The following is a 24,202-nucleotide window of genomic DNA, read 5'->3' as shown; positions in this document are numbered from 1 at the left end:
TCACAGAATGGTTTGGGTTGGAAGGGACCTGAAAGATCATCCAGTTCCAACCCCCCCTGCCCATGGGCAGGGACACCTCCCACTAGCCCAGGTTGCTCAAGGCCTCATCCAAGCCACCCCCAGGGAGGGGGCATCCCCAGCCTCCCTGGGCAACCCCTTCCAGTGTCTCACCACCTTCACTATAAAGAATTTCTTCCTAAGCTCCACTCTAAACCTCCCCTCTTATTAGCTCAAAGCCACTGCCCCTCATTGCTTGGTGCCATGGTTTAGTTGATTAGGTGGTGTTGGATGATAGGTTGGGCATGATGATCTTGATGGTCTCTTCCAACCTGGTCTGGTCTGGTCTATTCTATCCTATCCTATCCTATCCTATCCTATCCTATCCTATCCTATCCTATCCTATCCTATTCCATCCTATCCTATCCTATCCTATCCTATCCTATCCTATCCTATCCTATCCTATCCTATCCTATCCTATCCTATTCCATCCTATCCTATCCTATCCTATTCCATCCTATCCTATCCTATTCTATTCTATCCTATTCCATCCTATCCTATCCTATCCTATTCCATCCTATCCTATCCTATTCTATTCTATCCTATTCCATCCTATCCTATCCTATCCTATTCCATCCTATCCTATCCTATTCTATCCTATTCTATTCCATCCTATCCTATCCTATCATACCCTACCCTATCCTATTCCATTCCATTCCATCCCATCCCATCCCATTCCATTCCATCCCATTCTATCACAACAAGCCCTTGTCAAAAGTCCCTTCCCAGCTTCCTTGTAGGCTCCTTTCAGGTAGTGGTTGGCCACCCCTCAGATGGTTAAGGGATGTTGCCCACCCTGTGCTGGCTGCAGAGGTCCCTGTGCTGCACCCTGAGGCTCTCAGCTCTCCTCTGCCTTTTTTCCTCAGCAGGGCAATTAACCACCTGCCTGGTGGTCTCATTATGTGCCGTCCCTTCTTTTGTTTCCCCTCATTGACTTGGGTGAATGATTCTCAAGAGGTGCAGAGGCCTGGAAGGTCTTTTTTTCCTTTGAGCTGCAAGTCAAATCATCACCCATATCCAAAACTCAATTAGAGAAGCCTCTGCTTCATGTCCGAGGAGATGCTGCTTTCCCCGTGTGACACTGAAAGGAAGCCCTTCATCTGAACCACCAGTCCCTCTTTGAAGCAGAGGATCCAGAGCATGGAGGCAACCTTCTGCATCCTCTTCTCAGGGGTTCATGTAGGACAATTCACAAACTCCCAGCATGGCAGGGGTTGGATGAAACCTCTGGAGATCATCCAGTCCAACCCCCTGCTAAAGCAGGGGCACCCACAGCAGCTTGCCCAGGATCACCATGGCTAGGTGGGGTTGGACTCTCTCCAGAGAAGGAGACTCCACAACCTCTCTGGGCAGCCTGCTCCAGGGCTCCAGCACCCTCACACCAAAGAACTTTCTGCTGATGGTCAGGTGGAACCTCCTGGGTTCCAGCTTGTGCCCACTGCTGCCCCTTGTCCTGTCACTGGGCACCACTGACAAGAGTCTGGCCTCATCCTCTTCCCCCACCGGTCCTTTGTCTCTTGCTGAGCATTGATCAGATCCCCTCTCAGGCTGCTCTTCTGCAGGCTCAACAGCCCCAGGGCTCTCAGCCTTTCCTCCTCACAGAGATGCTCCAGCCATCAGATATACTCCATGATAGACAGCAGCTAGAAGAGCTCAGCTCCCTTCTTACAGTGTGCAGGTGCTGATCAGGAGAGCTTCTGCTGACATGGTTTCAGTGGGCTGGTCCTGTGCCATTTGTGTCAACAGCAAGACAGAAATGAGGTTCATTCTGTTCATGTGCAAGCCTAGTTTGGGATGTGTTTTGAGCACACTCCCAGCTGTACCTGTGGGATGTGTTTTACTTTCCTGGGCCATGTTTGTAGCTGATACCAATCCCTGAATGTCTGCTGAGCTTCGAGGAGGGCTGCAGGTCTGCTTCTCAGAGGGAAGGTCTCAAGGCTCCATGAAAAACACCTCAAGGAGTGAGAGGTGGCAAGGTGTTTGGAACAGAAATCTGCTCTTGAAGGTGTGAGGACAGATCTACTGAGCTGTAACCTTGAGATGAGCTGGCTCCTGGGGGTGGCAGTTGTCCTGGTTGTGCTGGAGCAGAGTTAACTTACTGCAACCAAGAGGTTGCCCAGGGAGGGTATGGATGCCCTCTCCCTGGAGGTGTTCTTGGCCAGATTGGATGAGGCCTTGAGCAATCTGGTCTTGTAGAAGGTGTCCCTACCCATGACAGGGGGGGTTGGAACTGGGTGATCTTCAAGGTCACTGCCAACCCAAACCATTCTATGACTCTATGAACTTTACACCTTCTAATTTGCTTTGTACCTGAGTAGAGAGATTCTGGTTCTGACCTTTGCATCTTGAAACACTTGTTGTTCTTCTTAGAGATGGAGCTCTAAAGAGGTCCCAGCAGGTTGAAACCATTAACTGCTGAACAGCTGCTTCAGTGCCAGTGTGTCTGGAGGCCAGGTACCCATGCCCTAGTGCAGCCCTGTGCATGTGCACAGCATGGACCCCTCCATGAAGGCTGAAGATTGGCCATACAGAGTTGGTGTGCCTGCTGCTGTGCCCATCAGGAGCACAAAGAGCACAGAATCACACACTGGTTTGGCTGGGAAGGAACCTCTAAAGCTCATCCAGTCCAACCCTCTGCACTCAGCAGGGTCATCTGCAACCAGAGCAGGTTGTTGAGAGACCCAACCAACCTGACCTGCAATGGTTCCAGGGCTGGGGCATCTCCCACCTCTCTGAGCAACCTGGGACAGGCTCTTACCACCCTCAGAGCCAAACATTTCTTCCTTCTGTCTGGTCTGAATGTCCTTCTTTCAGTTCAAACCATCACCCCATGTCCTGTCACAGCAGGCCCTGCTCAAAAGTCTGTCCCCAGATTTCAGCTCATCACCTTGAAGCACTGAAAAGCCACCAGAAAGTCTCCCTGGAGCCTTCTCTCCTGCAGGCTGAACAACCCCAAATCTCCCAGCAGAGGGCTTCCAGCCCTCCCATCATTGCTGTGGCCTCCTCTGGCCCTGCTCCAACAGCTCCATGTCTGTGCTGAGACTCCAGAGCTGGCCCCAGCACTGCAGGTGGGGTCTCAGCAGAGCAGAGGGGGAAAATCCCCTTCCCCCACCTGCTGCCCACACTGCTGGGGTCAGCCCTGGACATGGCTATGCCTGGGCTGTGTGCTCACAGTGCCAGCTCACCTCCAGCTTTTCATCCACCAGCATCTCCCAAGTCCTTCTCCTCAGGGCTGTTCTCCAGCCCTTCATCCCCCAGCCTGTGTTGCTACCAGGGGTTTGCTCCAGCTCAGGTGCAGGACCTCACACTTGACCTTGTTGAGCCTCATGAGTTCATGGGGTTAGGGTTAGAGACGTGTTTGAATGGCCACAGTGGTGCTGGGTTGACAGTTGGACTCAATGATCTGAGAGGTCTTCTCCAAGCCAAACACTGCTAGGATTCTATGGTGTTCACAGGGAGAGCTTCTCCAGATGTGGGGGAACAGCAGAGTAGCAGCAGCAGGCACCTGTTTGCAGCATGTGTCCCCAGTCTGGGCTCTGGCATGTCCCCTGGTCCAGCCTGGGAGCAGGGATGTGAGAGTGTCTGTTGTTTGGGGAGCCACAAGCCCCTGGGTGAGCATCCAAAGGCAGGGAGGTTGCTGGAGAGGCAAGGAGAGGTCGAAGAGCACAGCCATGGGGGCCAGCAGCACCCCCCAGGTGTTTGTATTCAGCAAGGTGGCCTCCTTCAGAAGATTGCTGTGCTGCTTGGCGCTGGCAGCAGCGCTGCAGATGTCCCATTCTTGTGAAGGGGCCTTTGTGTGCTGCAGAGAATAGCTGGGAGGAGCAGTGCCAGAGACACTGCTGTCAAGCTGTTCCCAGAGCAGAGCTCTGCTCCAACAAGCTGCCTCATCAAGCAGGGAAGCTTCTGGGTCCTTTCAAAGTGTGGACCTGACACTGTGAGACTGAGGTGCCCCTGCTGAGCTGGGCAGGACACGACATGGGTAGGTTGTGTGCAGCTGCAGGCCTGCTCCCAGGGCTTTGCCACCAGCCATGGTGGCACAATCTCCCTGGGGGGCAGGTGGGTCTTGGCTGTTGGGGCTCTTAGCACAGCCCTGTCCCAGGCAGTGGTGGAGTGCCCATCCCTGGAGGGGTTTCAAAGCTGTGGAGATGTTGAGGGCCATGGTTTAGTGGTGCTTGATCAATGCTTGGAGTTGATGATCTTGGAGGCTTCTTCCAACTAGGGTTGGACTTTTGATGGTCTCTGGAGGTCCCTTCCAACCCCCACCATTCTGTGATGCTGTGCACACTTGCAGCCCAGAAAGCCAACTGTATCCTGGGCTGCAGCAAGAGAAGTGTGGCCAGCAGGGCAAGGGAGGTGATTCTCTCCCTCTACTCTGCTCTGGTGAGACCCCACCTGGAGTACTGCATCCAGTTCTGGAGCCCCTAGTACAGAAAGGATCTGGAAGTGCTGGAAGGTGTCCAGAGAAGGGCCACAAGGATGAGCAGAGGGCTGGAGCACCTCTCCTATGAGGGCAGACTGAAGGAGTTGGGGCTGTTCAGTCTGGAGAAGAGAAGGCTCTGAGGAGACCTCATTGTGGCCTTCCAGTATCTGAAGGGGGCTACAAGAAAGCTGGGGAGGGACTCCTGGTGTCAGGGAGTGATAGCAATAAGGGGGAATGGATCCAAGCTAGAGGAGGGGAGGTTTAGATTGGCTGTTAGGAAGAAGTTCTTCCCCATGAGGGTGGTGAGAGCCTGGCACAGGTTGCCCAGGGAGGTGGTGGAAGCCTCGTGCCTGGAGGTTTGTGCAGCCAGGCTGGATGTGGCTGTGAGCAACCTGCTGTAGTGTGAGGTATCCCTGCCTGTGGCAGGAGGTTTGGAACCAGATGATGCTTGAGGCCCCTTCCAACCCTGACAATTCTGTGATTTTGAGTGGAGGCTGTCAGCAGTTCACACCTGACACTACCCATGGCTCACACGGGTTTGGGACTTTGGAGGAGGAGCTTTTTTCTGTGGGTTGTGACAAGGCAGTAGCTGGGAACCAGCTGGGAACCAAGGCTCAGAGGATTTTCTGACCCAGGCAGTGTCCCTCAGGGAAGGCATGGGATAGTTTTGGCACAGGCCACTTGCAGTCACTGGCGGCCTTCAGGGAACCATGCCTGGCTCTACAGAGAGGACTTGGGAATGAACCCTTAAGCCTCCTGACTCACAGCCGTGGCCCTGGCAAAGTTGCCATCCCCTTTGTGTCCACCCGTGCCTGGTCTTCTGTGAAGTGCTGCAGGGTCCTGGGTTTCTTGCTGGCTGGACTCAGAAGTCATGGGCAGACCCATGGAAAGCAGGTGGATGCTTCCAGCAGGGCCTCCCCCTGCTGCTCACCATGGTTCCTGTGCTTGCTGAATCCCTGAGATCCTCATTCCAGCGCTGCAGATAGACCCTGGGGGCAGCTTCCAGCTCTGCTGCCTTGGCTGTGCCTACAAAGCAGAATTGCTTGGCTGGTTTTGGCTTTAATTGGTGACCAAGCCAATATTATCTGTTTAATTAGGAGTGTTAGCAGCTGTTAATTAGCAGGCAGAGATCCTGCTTCAATTGCCATTGAATACAAATGGATATGGAGCTGGTTGCCAAATGAGGAGGCGATGGTCCTGTGCCACTGTGGTGCCGTGGCCCTGTCAAGTCATTGCTGACCTTCGTGGTGTTCATTGGCAAGGAGAGTCCTCCCCAACTCTCTCTGAGGCTTGTGGGAGTGGTGTCCCCCCTGCTGCTCAGAGATTAAACCCTCCTTCAGCTGCTTTACCCTCTCTGTTCATAGCATCATCGTGGGATTGTTTGGGTTGGAAGAGACCTTTCAGATCATGGAGTCCAACCTTCCTCTCTCTCTACCAAGGCTGAGGCTAAACCGTGTCCCTCAGCACCACGTCTCTGCCTCTTTGAAACACCTCCAGGGATGGGGATTCAACCACCTGCCAGTCTTTGACAACCCTCTCAGGGAAGAAGTTTCTTCCAATCTCCAACCTAAACCTCCCCTGGTGCAACTTGGATGCCACCAACTGGAAGCCAGGAGGTTCCATCTGAGCAGGAGGAGAACATTCTTTGGTGTGGGGGTGCTGAAGCCCTGGAGCAGGCTGCCCAGAGAGGTTGTGGAGTCTCCTTCTCTGGAGAGATTCCAGACTCACCTGTCTGTTGTGATCCTGGGCAAGCTGCTGTGGGTGCCCCTGCTTTAGCAGGGGAGTTGGGCTGGGTGATGTCCAGAGGTCCCTTCCGACGCCACCCTGCTGTGATTGCTGAACCTGGCTGTGGGGCTCTCCAGCAGGTGTGACAGGGGCTTCCTGCAAAGGACAGGGTGATGGTGCCTCCATTTCAGATGAGATCTGCATTTGCAGGAGGCAAAACTCATCTTTGTGCTGCCCAGATGGAGCAATCTCCAGCATTTATCAGCTCCACAGAGCCTGCCCAGCGTGCCAGCCGCTGGCTTTTGTTCGAGGCCGGACAAATGGTGCTGCCCCCCCGGGTAATTAGTGGGAGAGAAGTCAGGACAGGCTATTAAATGATTAGATGACCTCTCATCTGCGTGGGGTCCAGCTCCTGGCTTCCTTCAGTGTCAGCAAGAAAAAAGGAGTGATTGGATTTCCAAAGGAGAAAAGGCAAAGCCTGGCTGGGAGAGAGCGAAGTTGGACTCAAAATCCTGCACGGCAGCAAAAATTTAGATGGCTGGGGAAGGCTCATCCTAGAGGAACAGGAAAAGCTTCCAGAAAGGACATAATGTCTGAGTCTCCTGGACACCAAACCACCCACATCCCAGCTCTCCACCTTCCATGCCAGCACAAACCCTGGCTGGGTGGAAAATGGAAACAACTCGTGTAAGCAGCAGCTCAGTGGGTGATGAGGGCAACAAGAAGCCAAAGACCTTCTAGCAGCTTTCCAGAACCTGAAGGGGACTACAGGAGAGCTGGGGAGGGACTTTTGACAAGGGCTTGGAGTGAGAGGCTGCCCCAGATTCAGGTGAGAAGAAGCTGCCAGCTTTGGTGACAGTACAGGCAGGTCCTCACTGTCTGGGGCCCCAGCAGGGAGGTGGAACCGGGAGATGTCCTGAGTCACAAATGGCAGCTCCAAGCCCTTCCTGCCTCTCCTGCAGTCAGAGGAAGGCAGCTGCATGCAGACCCCTTGACAGCAGCTGAGCACTGGGGGATCTGGGGCTCTGCTGAATCTTTTATGTGCCTTGAGCAGCACCCAGCCAGCTGATGCCTTCTGCAGCTGCAGGGCTCTGCCAGCAGCACCCACAGGTCTCTGATGGCTTAGCCACTGATCATTCCCTTTGTGGGCAGGAGGACAAAGTGGAGGCTTCTTTCTGCTCCTCACCCTGATTCTCCTTGTAGATCTGTGTGGAAATGGGTGGAGATGCATTTCAAAGGTCACTCTGATTTGTTACCAGGTGGAGGTTTGTTCCTTCCCCAGGAGCAGATGCACCAAAGGAGAAGCACAAAGAGGAGAAGATAGGTAGTGGAGCACTGGTGTCTCAGGGATGGACACACAGACACAAACCACAGCTCTGTCACCAACAGGGCATCTTGCAAAGGGATCCTGCCTGTGGCAGAGGGACCTAAGTGGCCAAGCTTGCCTGGGGAAGCACCAACATTGGTGTGCCTGCTGCAGTGCCCAGCAGGAGCCCAAAGAGCATGGAATCACAGGCTGGGTTGGGTGGGAAGGAACCTTTCAAGTCCTGCCCACTGCAGTCAGCAGGGACATCTGCAACTAGAGCAGGTTCTTCTCAGCCCCTAACAACCTGACCTGCAAGGGTTCCAGGGATGGGGCATCTGCCACCTCTCTGGGTAACCTGGGACAGGCTCTCACCACCCTCAGGGTCAAACATTTCTCCCTTCTCTCCAGTCTGATTCTCTCTCTTTCATTTCAAACCATCACCCCTTGTCCTGTCACAGCAGGCCTGGCTCAGAAGTCTGTCCTCAAGTTTCTGATTGGGCCCTTTAAGCACTGCAAGGCCAGCAGAAGGTTTCCCTGAAGCCTTCTCCAGGCTGAACAACCCCAACTCTCTCAGCCTGTCCTCACAGCAGAGGGCTTCCAGCCCTGCCATCATTACTCTTCTGTCCCCTCTCCAGCAGGTCCATGTCTCTGCTGTGCTGAGGACTCCAGAGCTGGCTCCAGCACTGCAGGTGGGCTCTAGGAGGACAGGCTGAGAGAGCTGGGGCTGTTCAGCCTGGAGAAGAGAAGATGCTTGGGAGAAATTAGAGCAGTATTTCAGCATCTGAAGGGGAGGGACTGATTAGAAGGGTTTGTAGTGACAGGAGAAGGGGCAATGGTTTGAAACTGGAGCAGGGAAGATTTAGGTTGGACATTAGGAGGAAGCTCTTTACAATGAGAGGGGTGAGACACTAGAAGAGACTGCCCAGGGATGTGGTTGAGGCATCATCCCTGCAGACATTCAAGATAAGACTTGATGTGGCCCTGGGCAGCCTGATCTAGTTGGAGCTGTCCCTGTTGAGTGCAGGGGGGTTGGACAAGATGAGCTTTGAGGGCCCCTTCCAAGACAATGCACTCTGTGCATTCTGTATTCCATCCATGCCCACCTGGGTGTTCTTGTACAGACAAGAGAGGACAGCCCAGTCCCAGGTCCAGGCCCTGGTCCCTGGGAAAGCTGGGGGCACAGCTTTGCTGCACAGGGCAGTCCATGATGGCTGCAGAGCACCAGGAGCTGTCAGCATTCCCCCTATTTATTACCTGAGGTTTCCATTTCCCCTGCAGAGCAGCACGAAGCAAAACCCCAGCACCATCAAATGCAGTGCCTGCTGAGACAGAGCAAGCCACAACCTAAAATAATGATACAGATTTAGAGATTAATCAGCTCCAAACCAGAATGTGACACAAAGTGGCTTGGGAAGGAGTGGTGTTCCCTGCCTGGGTGGCTGGCAGTTGAAGGGCTTGCTATCAGAGGAGTTGCAGAGCAGGGACCACGACTTAAAGAGGCATTTCTGGGGGGGGGGGTGGGGCGTCTTTCCTGCTCAAAGAATTAAGTATGACATTATTTTTGCCTGGTTGATTCAAAGCACAAGCAGTTGAGTCTGCTTGAGGCAGGGGGTGGATCCTGCTGGTGCTTTGCATGGCAGGGGGAAGCTCGTTATTGTCCTTAACTTTGCACAAAGCAGGGCTTTTGCCTCATTATTTCTGTGTGCTGAACAGGCCCTGGCAGCTGCACCCAGGAGCTTTGCACCCCACGGGGACTGGAGGGGATGTGCCAGCCTGGGGGGGGGGCAGGGCTGAGCCCCATAGCTCAGTGGTGTGGGGCACAGCCTGCCCTGCCTCGGTGGGGCTGAAGCACAGGATGCAGCTCGCAGCATTGCAGCCTGGGAGGGTTGGAAGGGGCCTCTGGAGGCCATCCAGTCCAACCCCCCCTGCTCCAGCAGGGGCACCCACAGCAGCTTCACCAGGATCACAGTGGGGTTGGAATCTCTCCAGAGGAGGAGACTCCACAACCCCTCTGGGCAGCCTGCTCCAGGCCTCCAGCACCCTCACACCAAGAAAGTTTCTCCTGTTCAGATGGAACCTGCTGGGTTCCTGTTGGTGCCCATTGTTGCCCCTGTCCTATCACTGGGCACCACTGACAGGACAGTGCCACTGGGACCACTGACACTCTATAGAATAGAATAGAATAGAATAGAATAGAATAGAATAGAATAGAATTAACCAGGTTGGAAAAGACCTTTGAGATCATCCAGTCCAACCTCTCACCCAACAGCATCTAATCAACTAAACCATGGCACCAAGAGCCTCATCCAGGCTCTTCTTAAACACCTCCAGTGATGGTGACTCCACCACCTCCCTGGGCAGCACATCCCAGTGGCCAGTCTCTCTTTCTGGGAAGAACTTCTGCCTCACCTCCAGCCTGAACCTCCCCTGGCACAGCTTGAGACTGTGTCCTCTTGTTCTGGTGCTGGGTGCCTGGGAGAAGAGACCAACCCCCACCTGGCTACAACCTCCCTTCAGGGAGTTGTAGACAGCAAGAAGGTCTCCCCTGAGCCTCCTCTTCTCCAGGCTAAGCAACCCCAGCTCCCTCAGCCTCTCCTCACAGGGCTGTGCTCCAGACCCCTCCCCAGCTTTGTTGCCCTCCTCCAGCAACTCAACATCTTTCCTGGGTTGGATTTTTCCCCCCCTTCACTTACTTGGATAGAGATGAGAGTGAGTTCTGTGAACACAAACTGAATTTCTCCTTGATCATGTGTTGTTTGCTGTGGGCACACCCACAGCTCCTTCATCCCTTGCTGAGCATTGAGCAGATCCCCTCTCAAGCTTCTCTTCTCCAGGCTCAACAGCCCCAGGGCTCTCAGCCTTTCCTCCTCAGAGATGTTCCAGGCCCCTCAGCACCTTTGGAGCCTCCCCTGGCCTCCTCCATGGCCACCACACCTAATGACTGACTTCTCCAAGGAGATGTGGGCAGTGCACTGCAGCCATGGGCAGGGCTGTGCTGAGCAGAGGACAGACCTAATTACAGCAGGAGGAGACGTTTCATTAGCTCATTTAAAGCTAACTAATTAGCTGGTCTGAAAACAGCTACCTTGGTAATTAAGGTTCATCAGAAGAGCTGAGGGAGGGACACCAGAGGCGATGCTGGGTGGGGACCTGTGCCAGCCCAGCAGGCATTGTGCCTGTTGGCTTAGTTGGTGTCAAGTGCCAGGGGTGGGGGCCAGGTTCTGCCCCTGGTCCAGGAGCTGCATGTGCCAGGAGGGGATGGCTGCCATCAGCTGGTGGGAAGTCAAATGTTTCATGGAGGGGACCCACCGTGGCCTCCTGCTTCTTGGCCATGAGAACAGGCTGCTCAGCCTGTGTGCTGGGGAAGGAGTGGGCAGGGGGGAAGGAGAGAGGGACACAGACGCTGGCAGAGAGCTTGGCCACAGGATCCCAGCATGGTGGGGTTGGAAGGGACCTCTGGAGATCATCCAGTCCAACCCCCCTGCTAAAGCAGGGGCATCCCACAGCAGCTTGCCCAGGATCACAATGGCCAGCTGGGGTTGGAATCTCTCCAGAGGAGACTCCACAACCTCTCTGGGCAGCCTGCTCCAGGGCTCCAGCACCCTCACACCAAACAAGTTCCTCCTCCTGCTCAAATGGAACCTCCTGGCTTCCAGTCTGTGCCCACTGCCCCTTGTCCTGTCGCTGGGCACCACTGACAAGAGTCAGCTGGAACTGGATGATCCTTGAGGTCCCTTCCAACCCCAACAGTTGTGTGGTTCTCTTTGTGGTGCTTCAGGTGTGCATTGTGCAGAAGAGGGACACTGAGAAGATGTATGCCATGAAGTACATGAACAAGCAGCAGTGCATCGAGCGGGACGAGGTCCGCAACGTCTTCAGGGAGCTGGAGATCCTGCAGGAGATCGAGCACGTCTTCCTGGTCAACCTCTGGTGAGCAGCTCCTTCCCCTCTGCCTTCTGATGCCCACAGAGCCACCTTCTATGTGTCCTCCTGGGGTCACAGAAAGCCGTGGGAGCATCTCAGTGAGCTGCCCCGGTGGAAGTCGCTGGCGACAAGAGATGCATTCAGGAGACGCAGGCCAGAAGATGCTGAAGAGTTGTGGCATCGACTTTAGACCTTCTTAGCTTCCCTCCTTGTGTTTGCTGAGTGTCCCTCACAGCCTTCTACATGGAATCTGCAGCCCTGCCTGCCCCCTCTGCCTGCAGCTCAGCCTGCAGCCCTTCCTGCCCCTCTGCCTGCAGCCCTGCCTGACCCCTGCCTGCAGCTCAGCCTGCAGCCCTTCCTGCCCCTCTGCCTGCAGCCCTGCCTGACCCCTGCCTGCAGCTCAGCCTGCAGCCCTTCCTGCCCCCCTGCCTGCAACTCAGCCTGCAGCCCTTCCTGCCCCCCTGCCTGCAGCTCAGCCTGCAGCCCTTCCTGCCCCTCTGCCTGCAGCTCAGCCTGCAGCCCTTCCTGCCCCCCTGCCTGCAACTCAGCCTGCAGCCCTTCCTGCCCCTCTGCCTGCAGCTCAGCCTGCAGCCCTTCCTGCCCCTCTGCAGCTCAGCCTGCAGCCCTTCCTGCCCCCCTGCCTGCAGCTCAGCCTGCAGCCCTTCCTGCCCCCCTGCCTGCAGCTCAGCCTGCAGCCCTTCCTGCCCCCCTGCCTGCAACTCAGCCTGCAGCCCTTCCTGCCCCTCTGCCTACCCATTTGCTTAAACTCCTGTCAGCAGCCTTGCTGAACCTCTGCCTGCACCCCTGCCAGCTGGGGTAGGGGTGTCCCAGGAGGTGACAATGGGGACATTAACTGGGGTGTGCACCTCTTCGTGCAGCAAGAGGTTCAAACCCAGAAGGTCCCCTTGGGTTGCAGTTGCTGAGTCAGAAGGTGTGGGCCCTGCCGCCAGCGTGTGCTCACGGTGGGCTCCTGCAGGTTCCCCAGGAGCTGTGTGACTAGGAGAGGGGAAAGCCTGACCTGTTTTTGTGCCTCCTGTGAGCCTCATCCTGCTTGCTGCCATCTCACTGACCCCACAGGTACTCCTTCCAGGACGAGGAGGACATGTTCATGGTGGTGGACTTGCTCCTGGGCGGGGACCTGCGCTACCACCTGCAGCAGAACGTTCAGTTCACGGAGGAGACGGTCAGGCTCTACATCTGTGAGATGGCCTTGGCTCTTGACTACCTGAGAAGCCAGCACATCATCCACAGGTAACCCCACAGACCCTTCTGAGCTGGGGGAAGCTGCCCAGGAACCACACTGCCCACGGTTGGGTTGGAGGGGTTGATGCTGTCCCGACCGAATGCCGTCGGTGTCCCCAGGTCACAGAATGCCAGGCTGGAAAGGAGCCCAGGGATCATCTGGTCCAACCTCTCTAGGTGATAGTGTGCTTGAAATGAGGTGGGCCAATGACTTCCCTCTCTCTGCTGGTGATGCAACCCAGCCTGCTGGTGACTTGCTTTGCTGCTGCAGCACACTTCACTCATGCTGAGCTTGTTGTCCACCAAGCCCTCCAGCTCCTTTTCCACAGGGCTGCTCTCCAGCCAGGTGGGGCCCAGTCTGAGCTGCACTCCTGGGCTCCATATTCCCAGGTCCTACCCTTATCCCCATTGAACTTAATGTGGTTCTTGCTAGCCCACTCCTGGAGGGTGGCTGTCCCTTCTGGAGTGTCAACCTCCCCACTCTGTTTGGTGTCATCTGCAGAGCTTCATCAGGGTGCTCTTGATCTGGAGCTGTGTAAGAAAAGCCTGGATGAGGCACTTAGTGCCATGGTCTAGTTGATTAGTTAGGGTTGGGTGATTGGTTGGACTTGATCTCTTCCAACCTGGTGGATTCTGTGATCCTAGATCCAGATCCCCAGCAGATCACTTATGAAGATACTGACCGGCGTTGGGCCCAGTATCCAAGTCAGGGAGCTGCTGGCATGAAACCTCTCTGGCAGTGCTGGTCCTGGGCCACCTCAGCTGCTGCTCCTGCTCCCTGTCATTGGAGGAAGCCTGGCACTTTGAAGGCACCTTCTAGGATGGGTTTCACAGCAATCAAGAGCTCCACAGACACAGGCCCAGTGTTATGTTACTGATTGTCCTGGGAAGTGATGCCTGGCCAAATCCCGTGCTCCCAACGCTTTGCCCAGCTGCCCAGGAAAGAGATATTTCTAGTCCATCATAAAGGGACTTCAGAAGAGCTCAAGGCTAGGTGGGATGAGGCCAGCACCAGAACAAGAGGACACAGCCTCAAGCTGCACCAGGGGAGGTTTAGGCTGGAGGTTAGGAAGAAGTTCTTCCCAGAAAGAGTGATTGGCCATTGGAATGTGCTGCCCAGGGAGGTGGTGGAGTCACCATCCCTGGAGGTGTTCAGGAAGAGACTGGATGGAGTGCTTGGTGCCATGGTTTAGTTGATTAGATGGTGTTGGGTGATAGGTTGGACTGGATGATCTGAAAGGTCTTTTCCAACCTGGTTAATTCTTCTCTGTTCTAAGCAGCCTGGTCTGGTGGGAGATGTCCCTGCCCATGGCAGGGGGTTGGAACTGGGTGATCTCTAAGGTCCCTTTCAACCTCAACTCTTCTCTGATTCTGCTTCAGGGCATTTTTGGGTTATTTGGTCCTAATTTTTGCTGGATCCAAAAGCTGCAGGTTGTGTTGTTGTTGAGTTGCATCCTTGACCTGACTGAGCTCTCCTCTTGCTGTAACCTTGCTTCTTTTCCCAGAGATGTAAAGCCAGACAACATCCTCCTCGACGAGCAAGGTAGGACCTCTCTGCTCTGCTGTGCCTGCCTCCTTCAGCTGAGGGGCAGATGCCTGAATCCTGGGTGTCCAAAAAGCAGCTCTCCTCCTAACTGAGAGGTCATTGGTTGGATGTACCTGTGCACTGTAACACCAAGGAGGTCCCACCAAAGGCAGCCCTTCTCTTCGGACCCCTGCACTCTGCCTCCTCTCTCTGCCCTGTCCCTGTGCACAGGTCCCCAGGCCACAACCGTGGGGCCTGGGGTGGTGGGAGGCACAAAGCAGAGGACTGGGCTTGTTGAGCTTTAGAGTGAGGGATCTGAGCACATACTTCTAGGATGGCTTTGATGTCTTCTGAGGGGAATGGATCTGAGCCAGGTGGAGTGAGCTCAGGACCCTTTATGAAAGCATCGAAACCCTTATGAGAACTCCTGTCTGAGGAAGAAAGGGAGAGAGCTGGGGCTGTTGAGCCTGGAAAAGAGCAGCCTGAGAGGGGATCTGATGAATGTGTATAAATATCTGAAGAGCAGAGGGCAAGAAGAAGGGGGCCAGGCTCTTTTCATTGGTGTCCTGTGATAGGACAAGGGGCCATGAATACAAACTGGAACCCACGAGGTTCCATCTGAAGATGAGGAGAAAATTCTTTGGTGTGAGGGTGCTGGAGCCCTGGAGCAGGCTGCCCAGAGAGGTTGTGGAGTCTCCTTCTCTGGAGACTTTCAAGACCTACCTGGATGTGTTCCTGTGTGACCTGTCCTAGGTGACCCTGCTTTGGGCAGGGGGCTTGAACTGGATGATCTCCAGAGATCTCTTCCAACTTCTACCATCCTATGATCTGTTGGTCTGAGAGCATCTACCCCAGTGGTCCACAGAGGAGAAGGACTGCCAGGGGTCTTGTAATGCTGCTGCTCCAGCAGTGGAGCTTGCAAAACAGTGACACAATCTCTCAGGACAGCAGGTTCCAAACCACTCAAAGTCTTGTCAAAACCAAACCTGCACTTGCATGGAAGTTCCCTAGAAAACAGCACAGGGAGAAAGGGGAGAAAGGAGATGTGAGGAGCTGGCTTGTGGATGGAGAGCAGAAAGCAGCCTCCAGCAGGGCAGGTGGCTAGGCTTGCCCTGTACCAGGCTGGCTTCAGAATAATGACCTCTTCTGAATCCCCACATTCAGCCCCAAGAACGGAGGAAGCAGAAACAGAGAGAAGGTGTCCCAACAGACACTGAAAGGGCTGGAGCACCTCTGCTGTGAGGCCAGGCTGAGAGACTTGGAGTTGTTCAGTCTGGAGAAGGCTCCCTCAAACCCTTAGAGGATTTGAAGGGGGCTACAGGGGAGATGGAGAGGGAAATTTAACAAGGGCATGGGCTGACAGGACAAGGAGTGATGGCTTCAAACTGGAAGAAGCTGGATTGAGATGAGACATGAGGAAGAAATTCATGCCCCTGAGGGTGGTGGGGCGCTGAAACAGGTTGCCCACGGACATTGTGGAGGCTCCAAGCCTGGAAGTGTTGAAAGCCAGGTTGGATGTAGACTTGAGCATCCTGGTGTGGTAGGAAGTACCCCTGCCCATGCCCATGGATGATCTTTAAGGTCCCTTCCAACCCAAACCATTCTGTGATTGAATCTGGTGGGGCCATTTGGTGGGATCTGCCCCTGCCACGCTGTGGGAGAGCAGGAGCTGATGAGAAGTGTGTTGTGACAACATCCCACCTCTGTCCTGGGCTGCCATTAACTCCTTCTCCACCTGTGTCTCTCTCCAAGGTCATGCCCACCTCACAGATTTTAACATTGCAACAATCATCAGGGATGGAGAGCGAGCCACTGCCCTGGCAGGCACCAAGCCGTACATGGGTAAGGACCAGCCCTGCTCCTCACCCCCTGGCTTCAGCTCTCCAGAGTGCACCCCACGTGCCCCTGCCAGCCCTTGCCCATCCCAGAGACATGGAATTAATCAAGGACATTAATTGAGCACCTTAATGCATGCTCCTCAGTCACTCAGCTGAGCCTGAGCCTTTGAGAGGTGAAACTCCTGGGCGATAAACCTCTGGCAGCACGTCCTCCCCATCCCACCCTGCTCTCCCCTACCTATTCCACCTTGCCCTTCCCCCCCTATCCCACCCTGCTCTCCCCTCCCTATCCCGCCCTGCTCTCCCCTCCCCATCCCACCTTGCCCTTCCCTCCTAATCCCACCCTGCTCTCTCCATCCCATGCCATCCCACACTGCACTCTCCATCCCATCCCACCCTGACCTCTCCATTCCATCTCATCCCATCCCACCTGCCCTCCCCACCCCAAACCACCCTGCCCTCATTGCTGTCCCTGGGATGGTATTTGGGGCATCCCAGTGGGTACTGGGGTTCTGTTATGGTTCAGTTGCTGGGTTGAGAGTGATCTCCCCATGGGCACCCCAAACCCCAGCTGCTCAGTGAGGGCTGGTCTGCTGCTGCTGCTCTGCTGGCTGGCGATGGCCTCCCCTGGGCCCCAGTGCATGCAGATAACCATGAAGGTTTAGATGCTGATGTTGGTGAGATGCTGAGTGGGAGCAGACTGAAGTCAAGGAACAACCTGTTGTGTTTTGCCTTCCTGTGTTCAGCCCCAGAGATTTTCCATTCCTTCCTGAGCGGTGGGACAGGCTACTCCTTTGAGGTTGACTGGTGGTCACTGGGAGTCATGGCTTACGAGCTGCTGCGGGGCTGGGTAAGGCTCCTGGGTGGCCCCAGGTCGAAGAAGTTGCTTTCTGGCTGAGAGGAGGGGGAGTTCTTCTCATCTTCCTGCTTTCCTCCCTCAGAGACCCTATGACATCCACTCCAACAACCCCGTGGAGTCCTTAGTCCAGCTCTTCAGCACCGTCAGCGTTCAGTACTCATCAGCATGGTCCAAAGAGATGGTGGCTCTGCTGAGAAAGGTAAAGGTCCTCTTGGTGTGGTTGGTGTTGGGTGGTAGCTAGAGTGTGTGAGGGAGGGGCTGATAGAAATGATGTACAATTGAAAGTGCTGTGGCTGTGTTCAGGCTGAAGCACAGGCTGACCTTGTGTTGTCACAGCATCCCAGCACGGTGGGGGCTGGAAGGGGCCCCTGGAGATCATCCAGTCCAAACCCTCTGCTAAAGCAGGGGCACCCACAGCAGCTGGCCCAGGATCACATTGGCCAGGTGGGGTTGGAATCTCTCCAGAGAAGGAGACTCCACAACCTCTCTGGGCAGCCTGCTCCAAGGCTCCAGCATCCTCACACCAAGGAATTTTCTCCTCATCTTCAGACAGTACCTCCAGGGCTCCAGTTTGTGCCCACTGCTGCCTCCTGTCCTGTCACTGGGCGCAACTAGCAAGAGTCTGGCCCCATCCTCTTGCCCCCCACAGGTCCTTTGTCTCTTGCTGAGCATTGATCAGATCCCCTCTCAGGCTGCTCTTCTCCAGGCTCAACAGCCCCAGGTCTCTCAACCTTTCCTCCTCACAGAGATGCTCCCAGGCCCCTCAGCATCTTTGGATCCTCCAGTGGACTCTCTCCAGTAGTTCCCTGTCTCTCTTGAACTGGGGAGTCCAGAACTGGACCCAGGACTCCAGCTGTGTCCTCACCAGGGCAGAGTAGAGGTGGAGGAGCACTTTCCTCAGCCTGCTGGCCACACTCTTCTTCATGCACCACAGGAGACCATTGCCTTTCCTGGCCACGAGAGCACACTGCTGACTCGAGGGGAACTTCTTATCCCCCAGCACTGCCAGGTCCTTCTCCACAGAGCTGCTTCCCAGCAGGTCACTCCTCCCCTGTAGTGGTGCAGGGGGCTGTTCCTGCCCAGGTGCAGGGCCCTCCACTTGTTGAACTTGCCCTGGTGTGGTCAGTGCCTGCAGGGGGTTTCCACGTCTATAGGGTGGTCTCTGCTGCTTGCTTTCGACTGCCACCCAAGCAAGCTGTTGAGGTGGTGTGGAGGCTGTGTGGCAGCTCTGCCTGCTGCAGAGCTCGGGAGAGGGGCTGGTGAGGAGCTTCTCAACAAGACAGCCACGTCCTGACAGCGACTAAGTGACTCTGCTGTCAGTCAGCCTGGGGTGGACGAGCGCCACAATTAGAGTTTGAGTTAATTAGAGGCGGCGCTGTTAGCGCTGGCTGCGGCGGAGCGCTCCGCAGGCTCGCACTGCCATCTGCTGGGCTGCCCCGGAGCCCTGGGCACAGAATCGTGGACGGCTCGACTTCATGGAGTGGTTTGGGTTGAAAGGGACCTTAGAGAGCATCTAGTCCAAATCCCGTGCCATGGCCAGGGACATCTTCAGCCAGACCAGGCTGCTCGGAGCCCAGGCCAGTCTGGCCATTTCCAGGGATGGGGCCTCCCCCACCTCCCTGGGCAGCCAGTTCCAGCATTTCACCACCCAATGTCCAACCTAAATCCTCCCTGCTTCAGTTTCAAACCATTGTCCTGTCAGCACAGGCCCTTCTAAACAGTCCCTCCCCAGCCTTCCTGTAGGTCCCCTTCAGATAATGAAATGCAGCTCTATGGTCACCCCTGAGCCTCCTCTTCTCCAGGCTAAGCAACCCCAGCTCCCTCAGCCTCTCCTCGCAGGGCTGTGCTCCAGACCCCTCCCCAGCTTTGTTGCCCTTCTCTGGACACCTTCCAGCATCTCAACATCTTTCCTAAACTGAGGGGCCCAGAACTGGACACAGGACTCAAGGTGTGGCCTAACCAGTGCTGAGCACAGGACAGAATGACCTCCCTGCTCCTGCTGGCCACACTGTTCCTGATCCAGCCCAGGATGCCATTGGCCCTCTTGGCCACCTGGGCACACTGCTGGCTGATGTTCAGCCTACTATCAACCAGTAGCATGAATGTGGCACGGAGGCAGCGTGGAGGCAAGCCACGTGGTAACTCTGGAAGCAGGAGGAGGGCAGAGATGCCTGTGGAGCAGGTGAGGCAGGAGCAAGAGAGAGAAGCAAGCAGATGGCTGCCCTTAGATAGGCTTTGCTGGACAGCAAGGGGGAACGGGATAGACCTGGGAGGGGGAGAACCAAGCCTCTCTGCTCACCTGGGTCAGGTTTCTTTGTGCAGCTGGGTGGGGCTGGGTGTAGCCTGGCATGCTCTTCTCTGCCCAGCTGCTGACAGTGAACCCTGAGCACCGCTTCTCCTGCCTGGCTGACGTGCAGGCCTCAGCCTACCTGTGCGGCGTGGTCTGGAGCGACGTCGGTGCCAAGCGCCTGGAGCCAGGCTTCGTCCCCAACGTGAGTAGGGCTGCTCAGCGTCCTGCTGCCCCTCCTGGGAGGCACTGCTGGCCCTCCTGGGAGGCACTGCTGCCCCTCCTGGGAGGCACTGCTGGCCAAGCAGCAGTTCCTGAGGGCACTGGCCGGGGCAGGTCGCCGCAGTGCCTGACAGGGGTGGTCCTGTGTCCCGCAGAAGGGACGCCTGCACTGCGACCCAACCTTCGAGCTGGAGGAGATGATCCTGGAGTCCAGACCCTTGCACAAGAAGAAGAAGAGGCTTGCAAAGAACAAGTCCAGGGATAACAGCAAGGACAGCTCCCAGTCTGTGAGTGCTTTCTGGGGTGGTGGCCAGCCAGGGCAAGAGGCTGAGCTGCTGAGTTTGGGGAGGGTGAGTAGCTTGGGAAGCGGTGGAGTCACCATCCCTGGAGGGGCTTCGAAGCCATGGAGATGTGGTGCTGAGGGACACAGAGTCATGGAATGGGTTGGGTTGGAAGGGACCCTGAAGATCATCCAGTTCCAACCACCCTGCCATGGGCAGGGACACCTCCAGTGGGAGCCCAGGTTGTTCAGAGCCTTGTCCAGCCTGGCCTTGATCACCTCCAGGGAGGGGGCATCCACAGCCTCTGTGGGCAACCTGCTCCAGTGTCTCACCAACCATGGAGCAGTGGTGACCTGGCAGTGCTGGGTAATGATCTTGGAGGTCTCTTGCAACCAAACCCATTCTGTGATTCTGTGACCATGGAGTAACTGCAGAGTTATTTTGGTGAATAAATCTGCCCCAGGTGTTCTCCCAACAACCAAATGTTCCTCTGAGGGAGTTTTGATCAAACCCTTTCACAGCACCCTGTGCTTTGGGAAATGAAAGGACAAAGAGAGGACACTGCTCAAGAATCATACAATGGTCCAGGCTGGAAGGGACCTCCAAAGGTCATTTATTTTGACCTCCCCACAGTCAGAGGGAGATCCTCAACTGGATCAGAATCAGAATTGGTTAGGTTGGAGGAGACCTTCAGGGTCATTAAGTGCAAGCAGTACCCCAGCACTGCCAGGTCACCACTAAACCACGTCCCTCAGCACCACATCTCCACAGCTTTGAAACCCCTCCAGGAATGGGAACTCTACCACCACCCTGGGCAGCCTGAGCTAGCCATTGACAACCTTTTGGGGGAAGAAATTGTTCCCCATGTCCAACCTAAACCTCTTCTGGCACAACCTGAGGCCAGTTCCTCTTGACTTATCACTTGTTACTGGGGAGAAGGAAAAAGCCATGGAGGCAGTGAGCTCTGCTGTCCCCATCATCTGTGCCAGCTGAAGTTCCTGGTGGCTGGAGCTTGTGGGCAGCAGTGAGATGCTGATGGGACTGCTTATGCCTGTGGTGTTCTTCCTCAACAGGAAAATGACTATCTCCAAGAATGCCTTGAAGCCATCCAGCAGGACTTTGTCATCTTTAACAGAGAGAAGTGAGTGGGGTGGGGCATTTTTTAAGGGAAAATCACTCTTTCTCCTGACTTCCCTTGGGAATTAGAGTGCCAGTGCCTGAGGGCTGGGAGCATCTCACTGCCAGGATAGCCCTGGGTGGCTGATGGCCACCGAGGAGCTCAGGTGCTGCTTCTCTGACCAAAAGAGAGGCAAGCTCGGGGGTTGTTAACCACTACCACTACCCAAAATGTGCTGCAGAGAGACTTCTTGGGTTTAACACACCTGTGGGATACTGCTGCAGCTCCTCCACTGCATCTTCTCACCCATCCTGCTTGTAGAGGATGATGCCTTGGAACATGAAAGTGAGGAGCCTGCCAAGAAAGTATGGTTAGGCTTGATGGTTCCACACTGACCTGCAAGGCTTCAGCATTCAGCAGTGCTGCCCACCCAGACTTTGGCCTGGTGCTCTCTGCCACCCACCACTTCTAAAGGGACCTGCAAGAAAGCTGGGAAGGGACTTTTGGCAAGGGCTTGTAGTGATAGGGTGAGGGGCAATGGAAGAGGGAAGATTAAGACTGGAGATTAGGAAGAAATTCTTGACAGTGAGGGTGGTGAGACACTGGAACAGGTTGCCCAGGGAGGTTGTGGATGCCCCCTCCTTGGAGGTGGTGCAAGACAAGGTTGGATGAGGCCTTGAGCAAGCTGGTCTAGTGGGAGGTGTCCCTGTCTATGGCAGGGGGGTTGGAACAAAATGATCTTTCAGGTCCCTTCCAACACAAACCATTCTGTGATTCTGTGATCTTCAAGGTCTCCACAGTGGCTCTGCAGGGTGAGGTAATGCAGCTGCTGCTCCTTGTTTGAGTGCTTGGTTCATGAGTAAAGCAGGAGGCAGGCTCCATGGAGGAGGTGGTGGGTGGCAGGGAGCACCAGGCACGCGTGGCCAAGGTCTGGCTGAGCAGCACTGTGACATTGCAGCTTGGTGTGGAACCACAGAACTGGTTTGTTTGGAAAGAGACCTTTCAGAGCACAGAGTCCACCCATTCTCTACCTCTGCCAAGGCTGGGGCTACCCCATGTCCCTCAGCACCACATCTCTGCCTCTTTGAATCACCTCCAGGGAGTGGGGATTCAACCACCTCCCTGGGCAGCCTGGGCCAGTGTTTGAGAACCCTTTCAATGGAGAATTTTCTTAGCAAGTCCAACCTTAAACCTTCCCTGGTGCAGCTTGAGGCCATTTCCTCTTATCCTACCACTTCTTACTGGGGAGAAGAGACCAACCTCCACCTGGCTTCAGCCTCCTTCCAGGGAGTTGTAGAGAGCCAGAAGGTCTCCCCTCAGCCTCCCATACTGAACTTCCCTTAGCTGCTGCTGTTCTCCAGACCCTTCACCAGCTTTGTTGCCTTTCTCTGGACCTGCTGCAGCACCTCAGTGTCCTTGTCAGAGTGAGGGGCCCGAGATCAGTAATCAAGGTGTGGCCTCACCAGCATCCAGTACAGGACAATCCCCATCCTGGTCCTGCTGGCCACACCATTGCTGACCCAGTCCAGGATGCTGGTGGCCTTCTTGGCCACCTGGGCACACACTGCCTCACAGTGTCAGAGTGTTTCAGTGTGTTTGGCTGTGTCCCTGTGCTTCATGTACCCTAAAAGAATCCTTCACCATGGCTCTGCTGTGGGCACCTCTTGGCTGCAGAGCACCTTCCCACCACCCCTTCCACCACCCTCTGTGAGCTGCTAGCTCTGGGGGTGTCTGAGTAATGCCTGCTCCCTCTGCTCCACACAGGCTAAAGAAGAGCCAAGAGCTGACCAGTGACTCCATGTCCCACCCTGAGACCGCTGATGAGGCCGAGACGGAGGCCGAGGCCTCCAGCTTGAACATGTGCAGCTCCGTCTGCTCCTCTGCGGGCAGCAGCTAGGCTGGGCGAGGGCCATGCCGATAACCCATCCTCAGGGTGTGCTGAGCACCTCAGGCTGTCCTCTGCTGCCACCCAGGAGCACCAAGGAGTCTCTCAAAGCCGTAGCAGGAGAGTTAGTTCCTTTGGAACCGGGCTGCTGGATTGGATGGCTCTCCAGCTGGGTGCCCGTGGTGGCTGGAGATCCTCGCCATGCCACTTGCCAAGGAGGTGGACCAGCTTCTCTTTGCCCTTTTGGATGCCAGGTTGCTGAGCTGCTCGTGGTTTGAATACAGCAAGGTGACAAGAAGTGACATCCTTGGGTAGGGCCCACGGAGCAGGTGGCAAAGGAGGAAGGCTGAAGGAGTGCTCTCAGTTCTGCTTTGGTGTCTTCTGCTCACAAAGGCTGCTTCAGGGACAAGCCACCTGCTGCCTGTGCTGGAGCAGCCCCAGGCTGTGTCAGGTGGCCCCAGCCTCCCGGAGCCTTGAGCTGTTGGGGTCCTGCTCTGGGTGGCATCAGCCTTGCAGAGCCTTGAGCTGCTGGGGTCCTGCTCTGGGTGGCATCAGCCTTGCAGAGCCTTGAGCTGTTGGGGTCCTGCTCTGGGTGGCATCAGCCTTGCAGAGCCTTGAGCTGTTGGGGTCCTGCTCTGGGTGGCATCAGCCTTGCAGAGCCTTGAGCTGCTGGGGTCCTGCTCTGGGTGGCATCAGCCTTGCAGAGCCTTGAGCTGTTGGGGTCCTGCTCTGGGTGGCATCAGCCTTGCAGAGCCTTGAGCTGTTGGGGTCCTGCTCTGGGTGGCATCAGCCTTGCAGAGCCTTGAGCTGCTGGGGTCCTGCTCTGGGTGGCATCAGCCTTGCAGAGCCTTGAGCTGCTGGGGTCCTGCTCTGGGTGGCATCAGCCTTGCAGAGCCTTGAGCTGCTGGGGTCCGGCGGCAGAAGGACATCCCAGGCACCTCCTTGTCCTCTCCTCACCTGTCAGAGTTTCTTCCCCACCTGGGGGGCCAATAAATGTTTTCCTTTGCACTCCCTGAGTTCTCCTGGGGCCGGGCCGTGGCCGCCCCTGCCGCAGCGTTTGCTTCCCCCCGGCGCTGCCGCGGGCGCGAGGAGCTGGGCCGGAGCCCGAGGCTTGCCTCTGGTTCTCCACGGTTGGAGGACACAGCTTGCCACAGGTTCAGGTTTGACTGGAGGCCGAGTGGGTGGCCTTGCAGTGCTGCTGGGTTCAGAGAGAGGAACATCTGATTTCACTTCCCCTGTCCAGTGCTGTCTGTTCACCTGTCTGACCCAGCCAGGCCATCAGCTGGCCTTGGCCCAGCTGTGGCTGTTGCCTTTCTCGTTCCACAAGCCTTCACTCTCCGAGATGCTTGGCCTGCTGTAGAGTGGCTTTTGGTTGCTACTGATGAAAAACCAGCCGTGGGTCCTGCTGCCAAAGGGGGCTGGCTGGCACTGTGTTCACTTCCAAACCACCACCACCTGCATGTGGGGAGGTGGCAGGGTCTGCTCCCCTGCTGTCCCTTCCCAAGGCAGAGGTG

The 24,202-nt window shown here is 55.8% G+C and overlaps 1 protein-coding gene across 2 annotated transcripts in view; it reads left to right on the top strand.

The window, feature by feature from the left end:
* STK32C (serine/threonine kinase 32C) overlaps positions 1–23,002 on the top strand; it is an 86,284-nt gene extending 63,282 nt beyond the window's left edge. For both annotated transcript variants that reach the window (XM_054174765.1, XM_009906584.2), the window contains 10 exons: positions 11,287–11,438; positions 12,510–12,683; positions 14,180–14,217; positions 15,952–16,041; positions 16,784–16,887; positions 16,979–17,095; positions 19,263–19,388; positions 19,561–19,692; positions 20,760–20,827; positions 22,568–23,002. In XM_054174765.1, the coding sequence (XP_054030740.1) occupies positions 11,287–11,438; positions 12,510–12,683; positions 14,180–14,217; positions 15,952–16,041; positions 16,784–16,887; positions 16,979–17,095; positions 19,263–19,388; positions 19,561–19,692; positions 20,760–20,827; positions 22,568–22,700 (1,134 nt within the window). In that variant the 3' untranslated portion in view covers positions 22,701–23,002. The remainder of the gene's footprint in view (positions 1–11,286; positions 11,439–12,509; positions 12,684–14,179; positions 14,218–15,951; positions 16,042–16,783; positions 16,888–16,978; positions 17,096–19,262; positions 19,389–19,560; positions 19,693–20,759; positions 20,828–22,567) is intronic.
* The last annotated feature ends 1,200 nt before the right edge of the window (positions 23,003–24,202 follow it).

The sequence above is a fragment of the Dryobates pubescens genome, chromosome 30 (genome assembly GCF_014839835.1).
Source record: "Dryobates pubescens isolate bDryPub1 chromosome 30, bDryPub1.pri, whole genome shotgun sequence".
NCBI lineage: Eukaryota > Metazoa > Chordata > Aves > Piciformes > Picidae > Dryobates > Dryobates pubescens.
This window is presented reverse-complemented; position numbering and strand designations above follow the sequence as displayed.